Here is a 19,834-nt window from a genome sequence, read left to right on the forward strand (position 1 = left end):
TTAATTCATAATAACTTCAAAGGTTATTCAAAATCATACATATTTTCACTATTTTAAAGGGTCATTCTCGCATAGAATATGTTGAATTATAAGTGTTGTCATTGAAAAGTTATTCTATATAAAGAAAAGTAATTAAGTACAAATCTTGGTTACTTGAGTTCATTTTTTGCTCTAGAATTAGTTGTCTGTGAAATATTGCCTATGATTATGTTTTAATCATCACATTCTATGAGAAAATACGCTGTAAAAGAGAGTATAAGCATATGTGTTTTTTTTTAAAGATGTTGCTGTTAAAAAGGAAAATGAGTTGAGATTGAGATTTAGATTTGAATTAAGTATGTTGGTGATATTGGTATGTTGGTGATATTGGTATGTTGGTGATATTGGGGCCATGTCAACATCTTTTGTCAAAAAGACACTTATACTAAGTCGTTTTGAAACGTTGAAGCACTCAATTTTCTGAGCTTGACTCACAAATTCGGCACAAACTCAACACGTTAGTAAATATGGGCCCAGACTTTGACCGACGTAAGCTACTGTAAAGAATAAAGTCCTGACAACTATGCGTTAAGAGCACTTCAAAGCGAGGCGAACAAAACCAAACATTTCCTAACTTTAATCTAAATGCAATGTTTCTTTGTAATTGTTTTTGAAAATTAACGTGTGGCGTTATCAGGAGTTGAGTTTGTTACACTAAAATCTGCATAAAAACATATGCGCGTTATGTTAAGGCAGTTTGAAATTGAATCTTGCTTTACATTGTATTCGTTTGTCTTATTTTCTGTCAAAGGTCGTTTTTGTAATGGTTTTAAAGTAAATCACATTATTTTACATTGTGCTATTTTAGTATTTTCCAAGATATATAGATACACATTCCGTACATATTATTAACATCAAAATATGAAGAGTTTTGCTTCAACTTTACTTGACGATTGTCCGCGTTACAAAGTCGCGTTGTTATTAACTCGTTAAATAATTTGTAAAATAACTTATCATTTTAGGTGAAAACGCTTGATAAAATCCGTATCGAATGTCCAATTTTGTTATAAAACTGAATTTTCCTTACAGCGGATGTGACAGTAGTGGCCACTTCCCTTGACCCCAATCTTCACATCTGCTCTGTGCGAGTAGTCGCTGCAGGTCTTCATATGCCCTGTATATCAGACTCTCTTGTAACTAGGACAACGACGTATTGGCCCGGAAACGTGGGTTTCGAGTCTGTCACTGCTTACCTCGGCCACATAACAAATTACGGTACTATATAGAGCAAATATGTATGGTGGTACTCATTGTTTTTGTGCAGATGTTTGTTCGGTTGTTTTAATATTGAATGATTTAGTATTTCGGTTTAACAGTGAAAGAAAACATTTGGTCAGTGAATTGTTAGTGAAGTTCAAAGAACCTAGGATGCACGATTATTAGTGTACTGACAAAATGTGTCCATACAACGCAGTTCTACAATATTCAATATCTATATCGATACTCATTTCTTGAAAAGTTTCTTTCGAATAGTCAACTTACAACGCTGATAAATAGCTTCCACGACAACTTAAAGAAGTATAATTTCGTGTTCTTTTACTGCATCATCGTGAATGATTTTACTTGTTTCATCGAAGCTTTAACGGAGTATAAATATGGTCGTGTGAACGAATGTTTTTCAGGCGACTCTAGTGGAGTTATGACTTCTAACGGCCTGATGGACCACGACTCGGTACAGATAGAAGTGGTAGTCCGTGCAAATCCTAACGCCGTGCCTTCAACGTACGGCTATACTGCCACGGCTTACGTCAACACCGCTAAGACGAGCGCGCTCAGCTGGTCCATGTCCGTCACAACAACTGATAGCTATGTCTCTATTACTCAGGTTAGTTTCATTGAAGGGTATGACTAAATATGCTACTCCGTTTATTTCATGAAATATACATAAAAACAAAATATTGATGGTTAAGCAAAAAAGTGACGAGCCGTTTCTTGATTCACTAAATTTCAAGGCCAATGTCAGTACTATCTCTATCCGTATTTTCATTTCAGCTCAGTTAATTAAAAATAAAATGTGCGTTATACTTCTAACACATATATAAGATAGTACATGAGTTGCAATATACCACTCAAAATGAAACGAGTTTATGAAAAGGCTACAATGCACGCCTTAAGAGTAGATAATACAATACAACTACTGTAATATTTTTTCTGATAGTACGTTTGTCGCAAAAAATAAGTCTGTATACATTTTGCGTTAAATGTTTTGACGGTAAATTAATGAGGGAAATTATGTAAATGTCAAGTTATATTATACTAGTATATTATAAAAAAATACTGAACGGTTATTATATTACAAACTCATGACAAGCAACGTCATATTATACATATACAGTAGAACCTGGCGCGAGTCGTCATAATTAAATTATGATACAATACTTTATTCTTGAAACGAGTAAATTTGCAAGCACTCTTGGCGAGCCTACTGACATAGTCCCTGGTCGAGTGGAATACAATTATGAGCTAAATGATGAAACGTGTCAGATCGCTTTAATCACATGTTGTTTTTTTCCTGTGAAAAAATAACAAAACAACAGACCTATATTACCGGTGCTGATTGTATATTCCGTAAATTGACAAATGTCTTTTCCCGCAATACATGCATTGCAGATACCCGAAATAAATTTAAACATTAAACGAAAGCATGGCTTGCTGGAATATTACCAATTAAGCAATTATTTCTTTACACTTAAATCATTTACAAGGATGCGGAGTGATATAGCAAGTGATAACAGGAAATATGTGACGTGTTTACATCCAATATCAAACGTTTTAAAGAAAGATATTAAAATGTTGTTCACTTCAGAGCGAGACACACGGCCCTGTGAGCGCAAGCATGTCCATGGGGGAGATAGCTGGGGGAGACAACTCTACTGACGTCACATTCGGGGAGGTCAGAAAGGTCATGATGGACATCGTTATCCCGGAGAATTCCGAGTACGATATAGAGGTCTCTTTCGGCATACCTTCAGGCGACGTAGGGAAGTTGGAGATATGCGACGCTGCAATTGTCTCTGCGGGAGCCAATGTGCCGTGTGTCGATAAGGACATGGACCCGCTTCTGACGTCTTTGTATGTATTAAATACCTTGGGAAAGGACCAAGTATTTTACTTGCTTCTTTTATTATTTCTCATTGTGTGCTTTCTTTAATAAACCATTTCAATAGGCAGCGTTATATGCTTAAAGGAATAAAGGATTGACTGTATGGATTTTTAAACCTTTAACTTAAAAATTCATCAAAAGAGAATTACAGTTCAATATGTATATGCATGTTAAACAAATTTATTATGTTCTCAAATAATCGACTTTTTGTTTCAAGTATAGTTGTTATCTGCTGCAGAAAGAAGGAGTATAAATGCTGTATTGATTAGACTACATTTTATAACAAAGAAGCTCTTCCCTCAAATAGCACAGCAATTGGTACATTGATATTGAAATACGCTTGAAATATGATATCCTTCCATTCATCATCATTTTTAGATTAAATTTGTGTCAATGTTCAAGACAGATTTTCTGTACCCGAACGATTTGTAAAACAAAGATATGTCGAAGATTACTATGAACAACAGAAAGAAGTCTATTTTAATGTGTATGCATGGTTTTGAACGAGAACATTAATTATTGTTTTAGTTAAGCAAAATGCGTTTAACTAACTTCAGAGGAGGGACATACTACGACACCGCAACATTCGCTCTGAGCTACGTGTGTTCCAAACCTATATACCCTGGAGACGAGGAAGAAAATACGGTTAACTTAAATCATATATTTTTCATCAACATTCTATAATTGTCCAATAGAAAAATACTTTATAAATCGAATTTTTTTAAAAATATCCGATTTTAAGTATTGTCATATTAAATTAAATTGCGATTATGCAAGCAACAAACATACGGTTTAAGGCAACAATGCTAGCATCTGAGTTTTAGTGTGTTTTTCGTCTTTTATAATTAAAGTATGTGTTTGTCTCTTGTCAGCTGTTGGTTTTTGATCAATGTACGAAAGACAAGTACTGGGTTGCCGCTAATTATCCTGTTGCAATACAGAATGAGCGGTAAGCGGATTTTCTTACATTTCATGTTATATTTCTGTGCCTTTAGGTGAGGTTTGCGGTATATGTTCGCGTGGTACCGAATGGTTTGGCGGCGGTAAATGACGTGGTTCAAGTGTCGGGCTCCGTTAGGACGTTTACGTCGACCGTTACCGTTGGTACGTTCAGCCTTACTGTGGCGGACCTTGTAAACTTCGTAGACAAATATTCGGTAAGTAGTGTAATGAGTATGTGATTTTCTGTTGTGCATTTTTTTAATGTTTTGCTTTTAATTTAAAACATCATTAAATTCATTAAAAAGTTCGAACTCCATGCACCTGCTCCATAGTTCAAACTCCATTCACCTGCCATACACTGGCGTCGGGTTGAATACTGCGGCTTTGCCTTAAAATACCTTAATTAAGCGTTAGTGTCACTATCCTATACATTTCAATTATCATTTTATCATGTTTAATAACAATAATATTCTAATCTAACCAGCAAATTCACAGAACTTGATGGAATGACTCAGTGGACGTGTACACTAAGTTATTAAAACCTGTTTAATACTTGTATCTTGTAGCAAACAGCCGTTGTGGCTAATACAACCCTCATCAGCCTGTTCCCTCAGCCAAACGTTATACCAATGTTGATTGGTCAAAACCTAACGTTGAACGTGACGGTAACCATTCCAGCCTACTCCTCGTCCAAATTCCTCTTTGACGTCGAACTACCGACAGACGGCACGTCAGCGTGCATGACAGTCAACGATGTCAGAGTTATTGGTAGGCTAGGTTTCTGTTTAAATCTAACTTGTGTTTAAAGACCGCTTAGCACAGGCTTCGTTAAAGTCTTTGCTATCTGAATTATGTCTGTAGTTTCCAATGTATTATTTTATAAGACAATGGGGGCGATTGTTCTGAACTTTGTTAAAGTTAAGAACGTGATCAATGACATTTTCATTAAATTTTAAACTGAACTATTGATGATGTGCTAATATATTTTAATATAAAGAAGCGAAGTTGTCTAAAATCTTGGTATATTTACAGCAGATCACTAATATATCCATTAAACTTCCAGAGCAGTAACGATTTGATTCTTAAAACGATGATGCTAACAACGTCTTTAACTTAGATAAAGTTCTGAACACACGGTTCAATGTATAATGGAGGAAAGGCATTCGATAACTGCTTTTTTAAATTACATTTTGTGAACTAAAAGCTGCACTCTCACAGATTGAACGTTGTGATAACGTATATCTTTTTTGTCTTGGAACGAGCTAATTTATGTGACCATGCATGTAAACCAGTCATATAAGACTGCTGACAAAAAATAGATCGCAGATTTGTACATTTTAGTTCAAAGATTTATGTTTTTGTTAGTAACGCGTTTAGCCATAAAACATTAATTTTCGGAAGGAAGTATGAAAACCTGCGATCTGATCTTTTGTGAGTAGTCTTATATCACCTGTTTTCATATATTTACGCGAATATTGGCTAATTCCAAGACAAGTTTTTTTTTAAAGTTTTCAAATCGTTGAATCTGTGAGAGTGCAGGTTTAATAATATACCTTTATTGTTTATGGAAAACACCATAATTCAAACGCGTTCGAGCGTAAATATTTCTGGTAAAAGAGGGGATTTAGGGTTATTATTATTCCGGCTTACATGTCAACGTGTCAATTGTATGAGTTCCTTGGCGTAATTTGACACCTCCCCTATTACAACAACACAGGCTCGCCAGGGAGAAACGTGTTGTGCGTGGAACCATCAGTCAACGACAAGGGGGTTGTCTACACACCCGCGTTTAATGATACACTGGGAACCGGACAAAACACTTACGTTTTCCTCGATGTTGGCATTGTAACGAATACGGGTAAGTTCATCTATTCTTTGCATCAGAAATCAAATTTAATTTTTAAGATTAAAAATATAGCGTAATTTTGCAATGCACTTGTGACACACTGATATCCAAATGATCGGCTTACGAAAACTATTGACGATTCCTTTAAATGAACCAGTCAATTGTAACCATAACCCACAAGTTCCGGAGATCAGCGGAGACTTTGACTTTCGGTCCAGCCAACCAAATTCCCCCGCACCCCGAGAATATCCTAGGTAATGCACATTCTCCGCTATTTTCGGCGCTATAAACTGCCCATTCAGTCGGCACTCCGGGCAGGGCTGCCCAGAAGGTAAAAACACGGCCCATTTCCCCAGCTATCCCCGGTATACCCCTGGACCTGGAGGTGGGGGCGTGGTAACAATTGACTGGTGCATTAGGTGAAGATTAACCAGGACTTAGTTCTTTATCTTGAATAAAATACTGTGTTTATGTATTTATTACCCTAGTCTTTTTGTTCCACCGAATGTGATTTATAAACATGGTTAAACGTTAACGAGGAATGATATACTAGTATGTCCCCCATGTAGATGCAAAGACAACAATTAATAATTAAATGATATTAATATCGAAAAACACTTTAAATGATGAAAAAAAAAACCTTTGTAAAAATAAATTTAAAAAAATACTCACAGATATGTTAGTTTTGCATTCAAAATGCCCTTGTTCAGGTTTAACGTACACGAGGAAAGCGGAACAGCAGGGTGATGATGACGTCATTCTTGAAGTTGACATCCAAATGGCTGACTGCTCTCTCAGTTCACATGGAGCCATTCACAAACTGTCGATCGGAAATAAAGTGGCCAACTACATCTTTATTTACGACCACGATGTGGAAATTGACAGAGTCGGAGATGAAGAGCCACGAATATTCGTGGAACTTAACAACAGCATTGCTTCTACCAGGTATTAGCCAATCGCAACTTCCCTTATTCCCGCATTGATTCAGACCAGGTATTAGCCAATCGCAACTTCCCTTATTCCCGCATTGATTCAGACCAGGTATTAGCCAATTGCAACTTCTCTTATTCCCGCATTGATTCAGACCAGGTATTAGCCAATCGCAACTTCCCTTATTCCCGCATTGATTCAGACCAGGTATTAGCCAATCGCAACTTCTCTTATTCCCGCATTGATTCAGACCAGGTATTAGCCAATCGCAACTTCCCTTATTCCCGCATTGATTCAGACAAGCTACTAGTATTAGCCAATCGCAACTTCTCTTATTCCCTCATTGATTCAGAAATTGTCTTTAGTTTTTACAAAATCATTAATATCATAATTCAACCACTAATAACCTTGTTTTAATCAGTTCGTCCTGGATAGTTGAGGGCGTGGCCTACCACCTAAACACCTCCCAGGCTGAAGGCATCAACACCAGCATCGTCCTACAGTTCCCCACGTACATGATACCACAGACTACTTTTATAGCTTCAATCAAGCCCAACTGCGACATCATATCAGACAGCGGAGACCCAGCAATACTTGAAATTTGGGTATCTTTATTAACAAAAAGATATTTAGGAGTTTACATGGTGTTCTTTTAACACAAATAAGGATAAATGATATATATAAACTTAAATACTATATAATGGACATGCAGTCATTAATGTATAACTTTTTAATGGTAACAATAGTAATAGTAAAATAGTATATTTTTTCTTAACCACTTCTTTATAAAATATATAAAGATGAAATTATCTGTCAAAACCAGAACAAATCTATGTATTGGCTACACAGTGCGACCGTTTCTACTTCACTGACATCTACACGTTCACCGTGCGCGCTGACGTCAACGTTACAGCGTTTGTCCCGGTGGGCTACAACGTTGATCCTTCTATCGCTTACTGCGAGGTTAAGACCGAGTTTTTAAGTGCGTTCCACCAGACTGCAGCCAGCGAGCCCTGGTTCCCTGTGATAACAACCAACACGCAGTCTCTCGAGATCTCTGGCATTGTGGCGGGCGCCGGAGCAAGTGGGTGCTTTTTAGCATGCCTTCTTATTGTTTTACATGTATTCAGATTCAATGTCTTACTTTGAATATGATTATAGGTGTACATTTGACTGTTATTGTCCTGTACGTATATAGCACCATCGCCGGCACTTTTTTTAACCGCACTACAAACTGATTACGAGGGGTGTTAAAAGTACTACGCTGAGAAGTGCTCGCATTTCTTTTAACGATACGCACTGAAACCTTTACGATGTGTAGACTAGAGTTTGGAGTATGGATTCAACACGACCTATAGTCACCAGTGTGTGAATACCACGTGATAAATTGCGTCATATATGCTACATCGGAAGGCAACAATGTGTGTATACCACGTGATAAATTACGTCATTAATGCTACGTCGGAAGGCAATATTTTGCTTAAAATGAAGACTTAGATCAATTGAAAGATAACTTTTCTTTTACTACATCATTTTAAATGAAACAAAGGGCAGTCTATGCCGCTTAAAGAGCCCCGCCTTCGTTTTATTACAGGAGTTTGATAAGGTGATTAGTTTCATCAAACACTTTGACAAACCTGTTTCCCAAATCATGTTTTGACCGTGCTCCGTCAGACGGCCGTATTGTGAAAAGGTTTGTCGAAGTGTTTTAAGAAACTAAACTCTCAATCAAATTCTGGTAAAAGCCCAATGACCCAATTTATCACGAGGTATACACACACTGATCAAACTCTGGTAAAATACCGATGGCGGGCTCCGTAAGCGGCGTAGACTGCGCTATGTCCCATTTAAAATGGTGAAGAAAAAGTAAAGCAAAACGTTGCCCTCCGACGTAGCATTTATGACGCAATTTATCACAAGGTATACACACACTGGTCATAGGTGTGTAAATAACTGGAAAGAAGTCTCTCTGGCAATGTCACTGAACGTTACTCGGCACAAGTACAAGAAGATGTGTTCCAGACAATATGGGCCTAGATACGTTTACTCACGTTGACATAAAGACTGATTCCAATTATTAACAGAGTGTGCGGTGTTTATCAATACAATACATATTCTGATCTACATATTTTAAGAATCCGTTTAGTCTGGGGGAGCACTTTCCGCGTAAAATTTAAACACTCCCTGTCGTAAGCATCCTTACCTCACCAAAACAATGAACTAGTCATATCAATTTACAGGAACTAAGTAGGGTCATTATCATTATTATCATTTTTATTATTATTATTATTATTATTATTATTATTATTATTCATTATTATTATTATTATTATTATTATTATTATTATTATTATTATTATATAAACATTTAAGTACTTACTTTAATCCACTATTTTATTCCGCCAATAAGAATAATAACCGGAAACAGATACAAACATTGTGTCAATGACAATGGTTTCAGGCTGCAACACTGCTCTTGGCATGGAGACAGGGGCTATAGCGGACTGTCAGATAAGTGGCTCGGACACCAAAAACGTTGGCACCCATGTATATGCAAGACTAAACGGAGGAGCTGGTAAATAGCGTTTAATACGTAAACATGGTTCACATTGATAGGAAATTCTACCTACAAGTCAGCAAGTGTATTGATAATTTAATTAACCTGTATTTTCAATATTGATGCCATGTTTAATACCGCATATAATGTTGGTATCATTTGAAATGATATTGCTTGCTGAATATTCAGTATTCATAGATTTATAACAGGTCAAAAAATGTATCGGGTACATTAAAGATGCACTCTTACTCCCGAATACGATTTACCACAATTAATAGTATTGTTTCAATATTCTAAAAGGAATGAATAAATGCCGAAAACAATGGTTCTTAAGAACGATACCGAGTTACACTTGAAAGAAATGAGCATAAAACACGGTATTTCTATCTTAAGAGACTATAGTAGACCACTGTAAATATTTTAACATTCACCAATTATTATATGTTTTGCGCTTTCTTCTATTAAATACACGGTTACAACCTTTTACTCAGTAATTTATATTTTCCATAAATGCATTATTCAGTTAGTAGTTAAAGATTTATCAGTCAAAATTGATATTTGTTATACATGCGTATGTATTGAATTTGAATAATAATGTCACTTGAAACAAGCGCATGTTACAATGATAAATAGCGAATGCAAACACATTGCTTTAATCAGGTTGGGTCCCGTACGTGCGTGATGGTGAATTTGCAAGCATGCGTTACGTGAGTGTTTACTTTGGCAACGAGACACAATTGACGGCAATCGACGTTCAACAAAATCTCGGACGACCGCACAAGGCTACTGAGTTGACCTTGGAATATACCAACGACGGCCAAGCCTGGTTTGGGGCTGAAAAGGTATAACTATGAGTAATAATAATGATAAACGGATGGATTGTATTCGCTTTAGCGGCATATGTCAGCGTTGTAGTTGAAACACCAGCAAACGTTATGTAAAACCTTTGTCGTATTTTTGTTGAACGATCATTCTGAAAGCATCTTTGCGTAAAGAAGGCTGAGATTTTACTCTGTGTGTCGTTATTAAGACGCTTGATTAGGGTCTTGGGACATATATTTGGAAGTAGAAGTGCATGTATCTAACAACCTCGATGGCGTTCTGGTGGCAACGTGTTTTGTTTTGTTTTCGTGATTTTCTTTACCAATACATTTCGCAAAACATATGCTTATTGTTCTTGACAGTAAATGTTACTTGGGCCCATATTCATCTTGAATATGAGTTTTGCGCCTGAAAATAAAAAGCAAAATTTCAATTTAGTTGTTAAAATGCTAGTATGCATCGACAAGAGACTATTCTGCATAAATATTACGAGAGGAAAGATGGTTTAACTTGTTGTATCTGTTACACATGGTCTTATCTACGATCAAGCAAACATATTATGCCAAAATAAGTTATAATATAGATATGTTGAAACATTCAGAAATTCAGTTATCTGAGCCCGAGGAGCAAACTCAGGCTCAAGACGCTAATGAATATGACCCTTCTCCCCACCCCCACCCCATACAACATCTACGCCAAAAATAAATTATTGCATTTATACTTACACAAGTCTAGTGACTGGGTTCTTTAATCCAATTTATTAAAGATATTATATGTTGAATACACACCACTAGCTATCCCTCGGACCCGCACCCGCTGACCTTGAGAAACTCTACACGAGCGGCACGGTGGCCAGAGGTGTCCGCATCTTTATCAGTAACGACACAGCCCTCCTCCAGAAACCAAACGTTGGCATCAAGTTTGAGCTCTATGGATGTCTTCAGTCCTCTGACATGACGGCGGCAGGTTGGCTTATTTATTGTCCGAATTTTGCCAATTTATGATTTTGTGTTACCAAATATGTTATACGGTAAATTTCCATACCATAAGTATCTTCGATTTTACTTGTTCTACATGTAAAAAAGTAAAATTATGAAATGTATATTACACGTTTTGTCACGAGTTAGAATCAAAGTTCTTAGAGTAAACGTTTGTTTGCCTATTAGTTTTAGATCTTGCTTTATTGGACCTTAGTTATAAACACAAAATTCTTTAATTTTAGCCGCTTGTCAGGTTGTCGCCGGGGATGCAACAGTTATACCTACAGGTGAAAGACATTATTTTACTAAAACTCATTGTACTTGTCCATATACATTGATGTTAAATTAAGGTGTTCTAATGTTAGAATAGCCCTCTTCTAGTTTGATATTCATGTAGTTTTGATACACTAAATGTTCTAGTATTCCATTTACTTCTAGGCCAGTTGCATATGTTATAATATATAGTAACGAGCATAGTGGATTTTGATACCATTATATGACCTTCTACGACCAATTTGTTTTCTTCAACTAGTACTCACTATTGAAACCAATACAGACAAAGTCGATACCATTCAATTAAATATTGTTGCAAAAATAAATGTTCTACGGAGTGAAAAAAGGGACATGAAACCCCTACTTTAAAATGTTTCAATTCCAGATTTCAACTACCGCAGCTTCATTGAGATGTCCAATGGGGAGGTCGTGGTTTGTGATCGGAAGGTTGACCGGTATGTATACAGTTGTCATGGTAACAACAACTTTATTATTGTGAATTTGATGACTAAAACAACTACTTCTACCACTACTAGTCTACTACCAGTCTACTTATTAAACAATTATTAACATTTAAAAAAAACTTCAGCATGATTATGATAGTTATTGCCAAGAGTATTAATGGATATTTGAAAATAAAAACTGTGTTTATGGTGTATCCATTATAATTTCGGTAACCTGACAGTTAAAATAGTGGTGATAAGGACGACTAATTCAGAAATACGAAACGTTGGTAACGATGAGGTAATCAATCACTTTTATTTGCGTTTTCAGTGCTCGATATATTGGGCAATGCTATAGAAGTGCTTCAGTCGGCACACGGTTTGAAGGTACCCTCATATCAATAAAATATCCACAGCCGTTTATTTTTTTTCAAAATTATATAAATATGAACAGACTGGTTGACTATTGACCTAACAAATCATATGGTAATTACCAGGTTGATTATATAATGCCGCTGACCAATGTCATACTCGTTGGCTATTTTGCGGACGAATACATGTAAATAAAACTGTTACGTGTCTTCGATCTACTTTATCACTAATGAGGTAAATTTGTATCTTCCATCTTCTTATGTCATGTTTTGAACTTTTTAAAGATATTTAACTTAAAAAATATAGGAGTATGTTTCCATGTTATAAATTTAATTTTAACAAATATATCTGAATATACCTACCAAAATACATATGTTTATTTCTCTTTCAAGCTGTCGAACCTAACCTCGCAACCCTTGTTGGGATTGAATCATCTCAGAACCGTGTCTACGGATATGCACAAGACAAAACGACCGTTATGGTCTCCGTAGATGACGGTGTCACGTGGCAAGCTACCATGGCAACGGTGCTTGCTGCCGACAAGCTTATGATGGACTGGGCAGACGCCATTGCTGTACCAGAGACTGATGATGTTAACCTGGATCAGGTCACACCGCATCTCGCATTCACTCAAGGGCAGTGGGGTGGTACGTATTTATATAGTTTAGTGATAGTCCATTATGGAATGTGATAACGTGGGATTTCGTAATAGCTGTCCCCAGAAATACAGAAAAAATAAAACATATCATTTACAAACAGAATAAAGTTGTGATGAAGATAATACGTATAACTTACCTTAACAATATTCGTAACAGTATGTTTTGAATAAAATTATTTTACAGCAAACTATTCCATCTAGATATATCAAAAGCTGTAATGGTCTTTTGTTGTATATATGTAAGGCCGCACACTTTGTGCCTCTAAACAGCTAGGGTCACAGTTCAATGTCATAATTCAATTTCATAGCTCAAGGTCATAGTTTAATCTCATACACGTAGCTCAAGTTTGGTTACTCGGATTGCCCCAGTATTCCATGTGATAAAGTTTTCCAACAGGAAATGGTATACATGCATGGAATGTATGGAGTCATATAGGCTCGATTTTTATTAGTAAAGATTAGTAATTTGGTAATATTTAGGACTCTGGTAAAATCATAACGTAATAAGATAGCAATGCGAAGTGAATGTGTATGTGTTAATTATTTCCCAGAGAGCAATATTGATAGTATGTGTGTTTAATATGTTTAGTATAATTTTCCTTTTATAGCTAACAACTACTTTTTGAAAAGTATATTTAGGCCAGAACTTAAATAAAGACTTTAAAGGGGATTTGTTTATATTCCTTGAGGAAAAATTGCAGTGATTTATTATAATTGTCATAAATATGTGAAATCTGTGTGGTTTTTCAGCCACCTACACTGGCATGCACGTTGCTGGAACGAAAGTTCTGGAGTGGTCGTCAACGCAGTAGAGGCGCGGCTCCGATCATCATGTGCCGGTTTTACTTATTAAGACAATGTTATCATATCAGAATGCCAAAGAAGAGTCTGCGTGTTGGACGTTTCTTTTTTGTTTCAACTATTTGATTGCAACGAATGATTTAATGCTTGCAAGTGTTTGTACAGTATTACAGAGAAAATGGTCATATATTTTCCTAGTAACTTTTAATCCATGGTTTGTTGAAATGTAGTCACGCTGTCTCTCAAAATTTACCACTCACCGGAACAGACAGAAAATTGTTCGTTTTACTTCTCTTATTTTTTCCAAAATTTCTCAAAATTATAAAACCAAATGAAGCATTCTATCGTGTGTTATTGTCATGGAACAACGACCACGTAAAATTGGTCAGCATTTTTATGTTTTTTTATTCCAAGGAATATTAATTGCAAATTTGGAACTGTTATTGTTATTAAGTCTTAACTTACCGTTTTAATTGAATGTCCTTTCAAATATATTATTGTTTCTTCAGCTCTGTGATATTGTCTTTTTACTGTTTTGAATTAGTGATGTGCCTAGTTTTAACTCCAGTTTCGTTTCAATAAAAGAAGAAAAAACATAGTTATTTTTAATACAGTATAGTAAGTATGCGGCAGCTGACAATTCAGTACGAAAGGTAAAATAATGATTCCTTTTTGGAATTGCCCAACAACAATTAAAAAAACTGGCATGGACCAAAGAATACCTGTAAATATAATATGAAAAAATATTATTATATTATACAATCGCAACAGCACTGTGTGCTTGACATAAATTGACCGCTTACAGTGAAGGCGCGTCCATATGTATGGTCATGTTATGACGTAATAATTCTGGTAATAACTTAATCACCATTTTGCCTGTTAAGTTTTTCATGGCCAAATTACTGTGTAGAAAAACGAACCGTCACAAGTGTTGTTTTTTTTTTGTTTAATAGTATCTTCCAACAACCCATGGCCGTCTATTTGATATTTGATGTTTAAGAAGAAACTAACTGTTAAGATTAGGTTGAATTTCAGAACTGAAGTATTGCATTTATCAAATTAAAAGTAGATATACTAGTACAGTTTTATGGTATTAAAAATAACTTTAATGATGGTGTATAATGTCTTGACCTGAAAATATTGCAGCCATTAATCTTGGAATTGTTTCGTATAGCTGTTGTCCGAACATGACAATTTATATATTAACAGAAATAGCCATGGTCATTGAAATGCTCAAATTACACAAACGCCCCCCACCCCCAGTGAATTCATAGTTACGGTTTTTGAATTGATCAAAATACAGGCATTTTTTGTAATCCGTGCTGTAACTCAAGGGGTGTATGACCGATCATCACAAGTCTTTGACAAAGTGCATCTGGTCAGAATATATCGTCTAGGTATGATAACGAGCCACTCACGTGAGAATTATGGCCCTTTCATTGCTTAAATGGCACAAACCTTATGCTAGAACTTGAGGATTTTTTTGTCATATCATCAAAAAGTTTTGATAGCATATAATAAATATTTCGACCATTCGATAATAAGTCAATATGCGTATTTTGAAATACACGTCCTTTGTCCGATGATCCCGTAATTTAGACAATGTGTTTATTGGTATAAAATTTATCATTTAAGTTCAAAAAACAGTAAAATACCACACAACTTTAAAAAAAAAATGACAGACGCATCTAGTGAGTGTTTGCCATCGTTGTTTTATGACTTTGGTTCCATTGGTCTCTTTCAACTTAGTTCGCAGGGAATTCGTAACATATGAAAAAAGTTTGTTGTGTATGTTCGTGTTCATGTCTTATCAATATAATAATGAATACAGACCACATGTCTTAGCCTTCACTGTCTCTAATCATATGATGTACATCCGTTTTTTGTTTGACCTACTCACCGAATTGGCAACGCTCATAAGTTTTCTGCATTGCATGTACTCGTTTTCGAGAACAAATAATAACAGATTAAAGCATTATGACAAAAAGTTTCAACAGATTGCCTTTATGGAAAACAGTTTCAACAGAATGACATTATGACAAACGGTTTCAACAGAATGACATTATGGCAAACAGTTTCAATTAAATGTCATTATGGCAAATAGTTTCAATTGAATGTCATTACGACAAACGTTTTAATAGAACCTCAGTGTGACAAACAGTTTCAACAGAATGACATTATGGCAAACAGTTTCAATTATATGTCATTATGACTAACAGTTTCAACAGAATGACATTATGACAAAAAGTTACAATTCAATGACATTATGACAAACATTTTGAACAGAATCCCATTAAGACGAATAGTTTTAATTAAATGTCATTATGACCAACAGTTTTTATAGAACAACATTGTGACAAACAGTTTCAACAGAATGACATTGTGGCAAACAGTTTCAATTGAATGACATTATGAAAAACAGTTCCAATTGAATGACATTGTGACAAACAGTTTCAACAGAATGCCGTTATGACAAACAGTTTCAACAGAATGGCATTATGACAAACAGTTTCAATTATATGTCATTATGACAAACAGTTTCAATAGAATGCCATTGTGACAAACAGTTCCAATTCAATGACATTATGACAAACAGTTTCAACAGAATGAGAAACAGTTTCAACAGAATGGCATTATGAAAAACAGTTTCAATTATATGTCATTATGACAAACAGTTTCAACATAATGCCATTGTGACAAACAGCTCCAATTCAATGACATTATGACAAACAGTTTCAACAGAATGACATTATGACAAACAGTTTCAATTATATGTCATTATGACAAACATTTTGAACAGAATGTCATTATGACAAACAGTTTCAATTAAATATCATTATGACCAACAGTTTTTACATAATAACATTGTGACAAACAGTTTCAACAGAATGACATTATGACAAACAGTTTCAATTGAATGTCATTATGACAAACAGTTTCAACAGAATGACATTATGACTAAACAGTTCCAATTGAATGACATTATGACAAACAGTTTCAACAGAATGTCATTATGAGAATCATTTTGAATAGAATGCCAATATGACAAACAGTTTCAATTGAATGTCATTATGACCAACGGTTTTTATAGAACAACATTGTGACAAACAGTTTCATCATAATGCCATTATGACAAACAGTTTAAACAAAATGTCATTATGACAAACAGTTTCAACAGAATGCCATTATGAAAAAAGTTTAAACAGAATGCCATTATGACAAACAGTTTCAACAGAATGCCATTAGGACATTATGACAAACAGTTTCAACAGAATGCCATTACGGCAAACTGTTCCATTTGAATGACATTATGACAAACAGTTTCAACAGAATGCCATTATGACAAACAGTTTCAACATAACGACATTATGGCAAACAGTTTCAACAGAATAACAATCTGACAAACAGTTTTAATTGAAAGGCTTGTGAAAAATTGTTTCAACAGAGTGACATTATGGCAAACAATTTTATCAGAATGACATTATGACAACCTGTTTCAACTGAATTTTATTATGACAAAGAGTTCAACAGAATGATTTAAAATGCAGAATGCATTCTACAATACTGATACATCATATGACAAACCATTTCCAGCAGTTGAACTATAAGCTAACTTCACGCAGCTAGGCCGCTAGGCCGCTAACTTCACGCAGCTAGGCCGCTAACGGATACGGAAGTAACACAATCAGCAATATCAGTATTTAAAGTGTAGTTTTGGCCATCCATTTTACGCATTGCTAGCCAGCATGCAAATGGTACCAACATGATATCGCATGGTTGCGGTCACCAGGCATTAAAATATAGCATTGTTGCAACTAGCTGTATAAAATGACAAGTTTAGATTTGCATCGGGTATCTTTATGGTGAAATGCAAGAGTGATCATAGAAATTATTTAAATCCTTTCTCTTGGTAAAATATCAGCGATGCGACAAATATAGATATTCGGTTTCACAATGGCAACCAGTCTTCTGTCAAGCATACAAATCGTTATGGCTGAATACAGTACGTCAATTCCATTTTAAAAGCTGAATCCCACGGGTAACATTGACAATGGATGATAATACAGCTTACAACTGCACAATAACCTGTAATCAATAAATCACATTGAAGTACTTTACTTTGTTTAAGTCCGGAAAATAAACATCGCTGATGTCAATTGAAACTGTCAGTTTAAACGATCCTTCTTGCCGTAAGTGGTTCATTTGTCTGATTGTGTATCGATATTGAACTAATCGATAAAAGTCGTTTACCAGACGGCCCAAGAAAAAAAAACAGAGATGACAGATACATTTAAGTCCCAATGCCACTTAGGATTAGAGAAAAAATAAATGTGAGTATATAATTATGATAGAGTTTCATATAATGTTTGATAATTTCCCGGTGGCAAAAGGATGCACAGAAATACCAACGAAATTTCTAACACTTGCTTAGAAGGTAAATAAGTGGATGAAGCATAGCGCTTTACAAACAGTACCTGAGCAGTTGCATGACAGATACATACAATATTGAAGATTTTATTTTGAAGAAGTATTGGCATTGTATGGATCACGCATTTTTGCAGAAAGTCAAACAACATTGACTTGTGTTTTAAAATCAGAAACATTACATAGTTATATGGTATTATCTAACTTATACACCAAAGAAAACAGGATGTTGATTAATATCAGCTTATTTCTCTACTGAGCCTTGCTAACAAAGTCTTTGAAATAATATCGCAGGAAAATCAGTTCAACTTCTTACTTACGACATATTGTCTCACCTATTTTCAGTCTGAATTTATTCCAAACGATTCTACCGTGGAGCAGCTTGCTTCTTTCCGATGGTACAGAAGTGAGAGCTGCATGGCATAAACAGGCGTGTAGATTACGCATACGGTTTCGCTTAAAGCGGTTGAAAACTTCACTGTAGTTATGTCTGAAATGAGAAAAAAAATACTTCCGAATTAGTTTCCTCTGCCAATGATATTCTAGTTAATGAACAGATATTAGAAGGAATTATATATACAATTAGCATGAGATATCCTCAATCTAGCTCTACGTAGTCATGACGATACAGACCTTTGAACCAAATTTTTAGAATACCAAGCCATACTATTGTGTTGCGTCTCCATTTAGAGAATGATGGCCTAGGAAAACCCGAAAATCAAAATTAAATACTTACGTTATGTAGGAATCAAATCGACAAATACAAAAATGCTCCGTTCTTTGGGTTTATAGCAGACGAAACTACGGACGCGTCTTCTATAGGGCAAATGGTGCTCTGTTTGAGTTTCTTTTACCACATAACCAAGTCGGTTAGGGCAGACTTCATATTCATATTCCCATTGCAAAATGTAAGTTACTACTAGGGCATCTTTCTCCGACGCGTCCCTGGCAAATTGAAAACAAGCCGGTGTATACAAAGAAATAAGTCCGCGGTAAAGGCTACGATGGAGTGTCCGACAAGTCGGAAACGCTCCGTGGTGTTTAAACACGAGTTCGAGAAATAATTCCCGAGGCAGTGTTCACCCACTGCCAAGCATTTTCCATGCGTCCGAGGAGCAACTTGCCTGCAACATGATGAAAACGGTTCAAGAAGTAGCGTTCCTGTTTATCTACTCGGGCAAACGGCTGTTGTGTTTTCAGAATACTCTCGTAAATGATCAAGTAAAGCAAGTAACAAATGGAAAATAGGACAGAAGTAAAGTCACTTTGTGAAACACGATGGTTATTCAGGGTTTGTTTAGGCCTAAAAAATAAATTGTTTGGTTAGGGTAACATCCTTTTCAAAAATAGGCAGGGTAGGTAGGCTTTTTATTTTTATTTATTTATTTTTTATAAGGCTTTATATAAGAATGTAATTTTCATCATTGGAGAATGGTGTTAGAGTTATCTTCTGTATAAGTAACTACATATTGAAAAGCAATTAAAGATTATTATTATTATTTTTTATTGTTTTTAGTTTTTCCTAAAAAAATCAAATTGACTATAAAAACGGTAGGGTCGGCGCCTTTTCCGTAGGTAGAGTCGGGTTACACGAACCAAATGTATTTTTTGTAGGCCTTAGCACCATGTGAAAGTAGTTAAGA

General features: G+C 35.5%; 1 protein-coding gene across 1 annotated transcript in view; it reads left to right on the forward strand.

Annotated features, from left to right (window-relative positions):
* LOC128217479 (uncharacterized) overlaps positions 1-14,314 on the forward strand; it is a 39,927-nt gene extending 25,613 nt beyond the window's left edge. The window contains exons 19-36 of the mRNA XM_052924634.1: positions 1,069-1,254; positions 1,662-1,864; positions 2,846-3,111; positions 3,700-3,787; positions 4,138-4,299; positions 4,651-4,852; positions 5,802-5,942; positions 6,641-6,875; positions 7,282-7,465; positions 7,710-7,944; positions 9,322-9,435; positions 10,078-10,259; positions 11,034-11,205; positions 11,462-11,506; positions 11,878-11,947; positions 12,267-12,322; positions 12,700-12,954; positions 13,716-14,314. Coding sequence (XP_052780594.1) covers positions 1,069-1,254; positions 1,662-1,864; positions 2,846-3,111; positions 3,700-3,787; positions 4,138-4,299; positions 4,651-4,852; positions 5,802-5,942; positions 6,641-6,875; positions 7,282-7,465; positions 7,710-7,944; positions 9,322-9,435; positions 10,078-10,259; positions 11,034-11,205; positions 11,462-11,506; positions 11,878-11,947; positions 12,267-12,322; positions 12,700-12,954; positions 13,716-13,777 — 2,858 coding nt within the window. The 3' untranslated portion in view covers positions 13,778-14,314. The remainder of the gene's footprint in view (positions 1-1,068; positions 1,255-1,661; positions 1,865-2,845; positions 3,112-3,699; positions 3,788-4,137; positions 4,300-4,650; positions 4,853-5,801; positions 5,943-6,640; positions 6,876-7,281; positions 7,466-7,709; positions 7,945-9,321; positions 9,436-10,077; positions 10,260-11,033; positions 11,206-11,461; positions 11,507-11,877; positions 11,948-12,266; positions 12,323-12,699; positions 12,955-13,715) is intronic.
* The last annotated feature ends 5,520 nt before the right edge of the window (positions 14,315-19,834 follow it).

The sequence above is a fragment of the Mya arenaria genome, chromosome 14 (assembly GCF_026914265.1).
Source record: "Mya arenaria isolate MELC-2E11 chromosome 14, ASM2691426v1".
Taxonomy (NCBI): Eukaryota; Metazoa; Mollusca; class Bivalvia; order Myida; family Myidae; genus Mya; species Mya arenaria.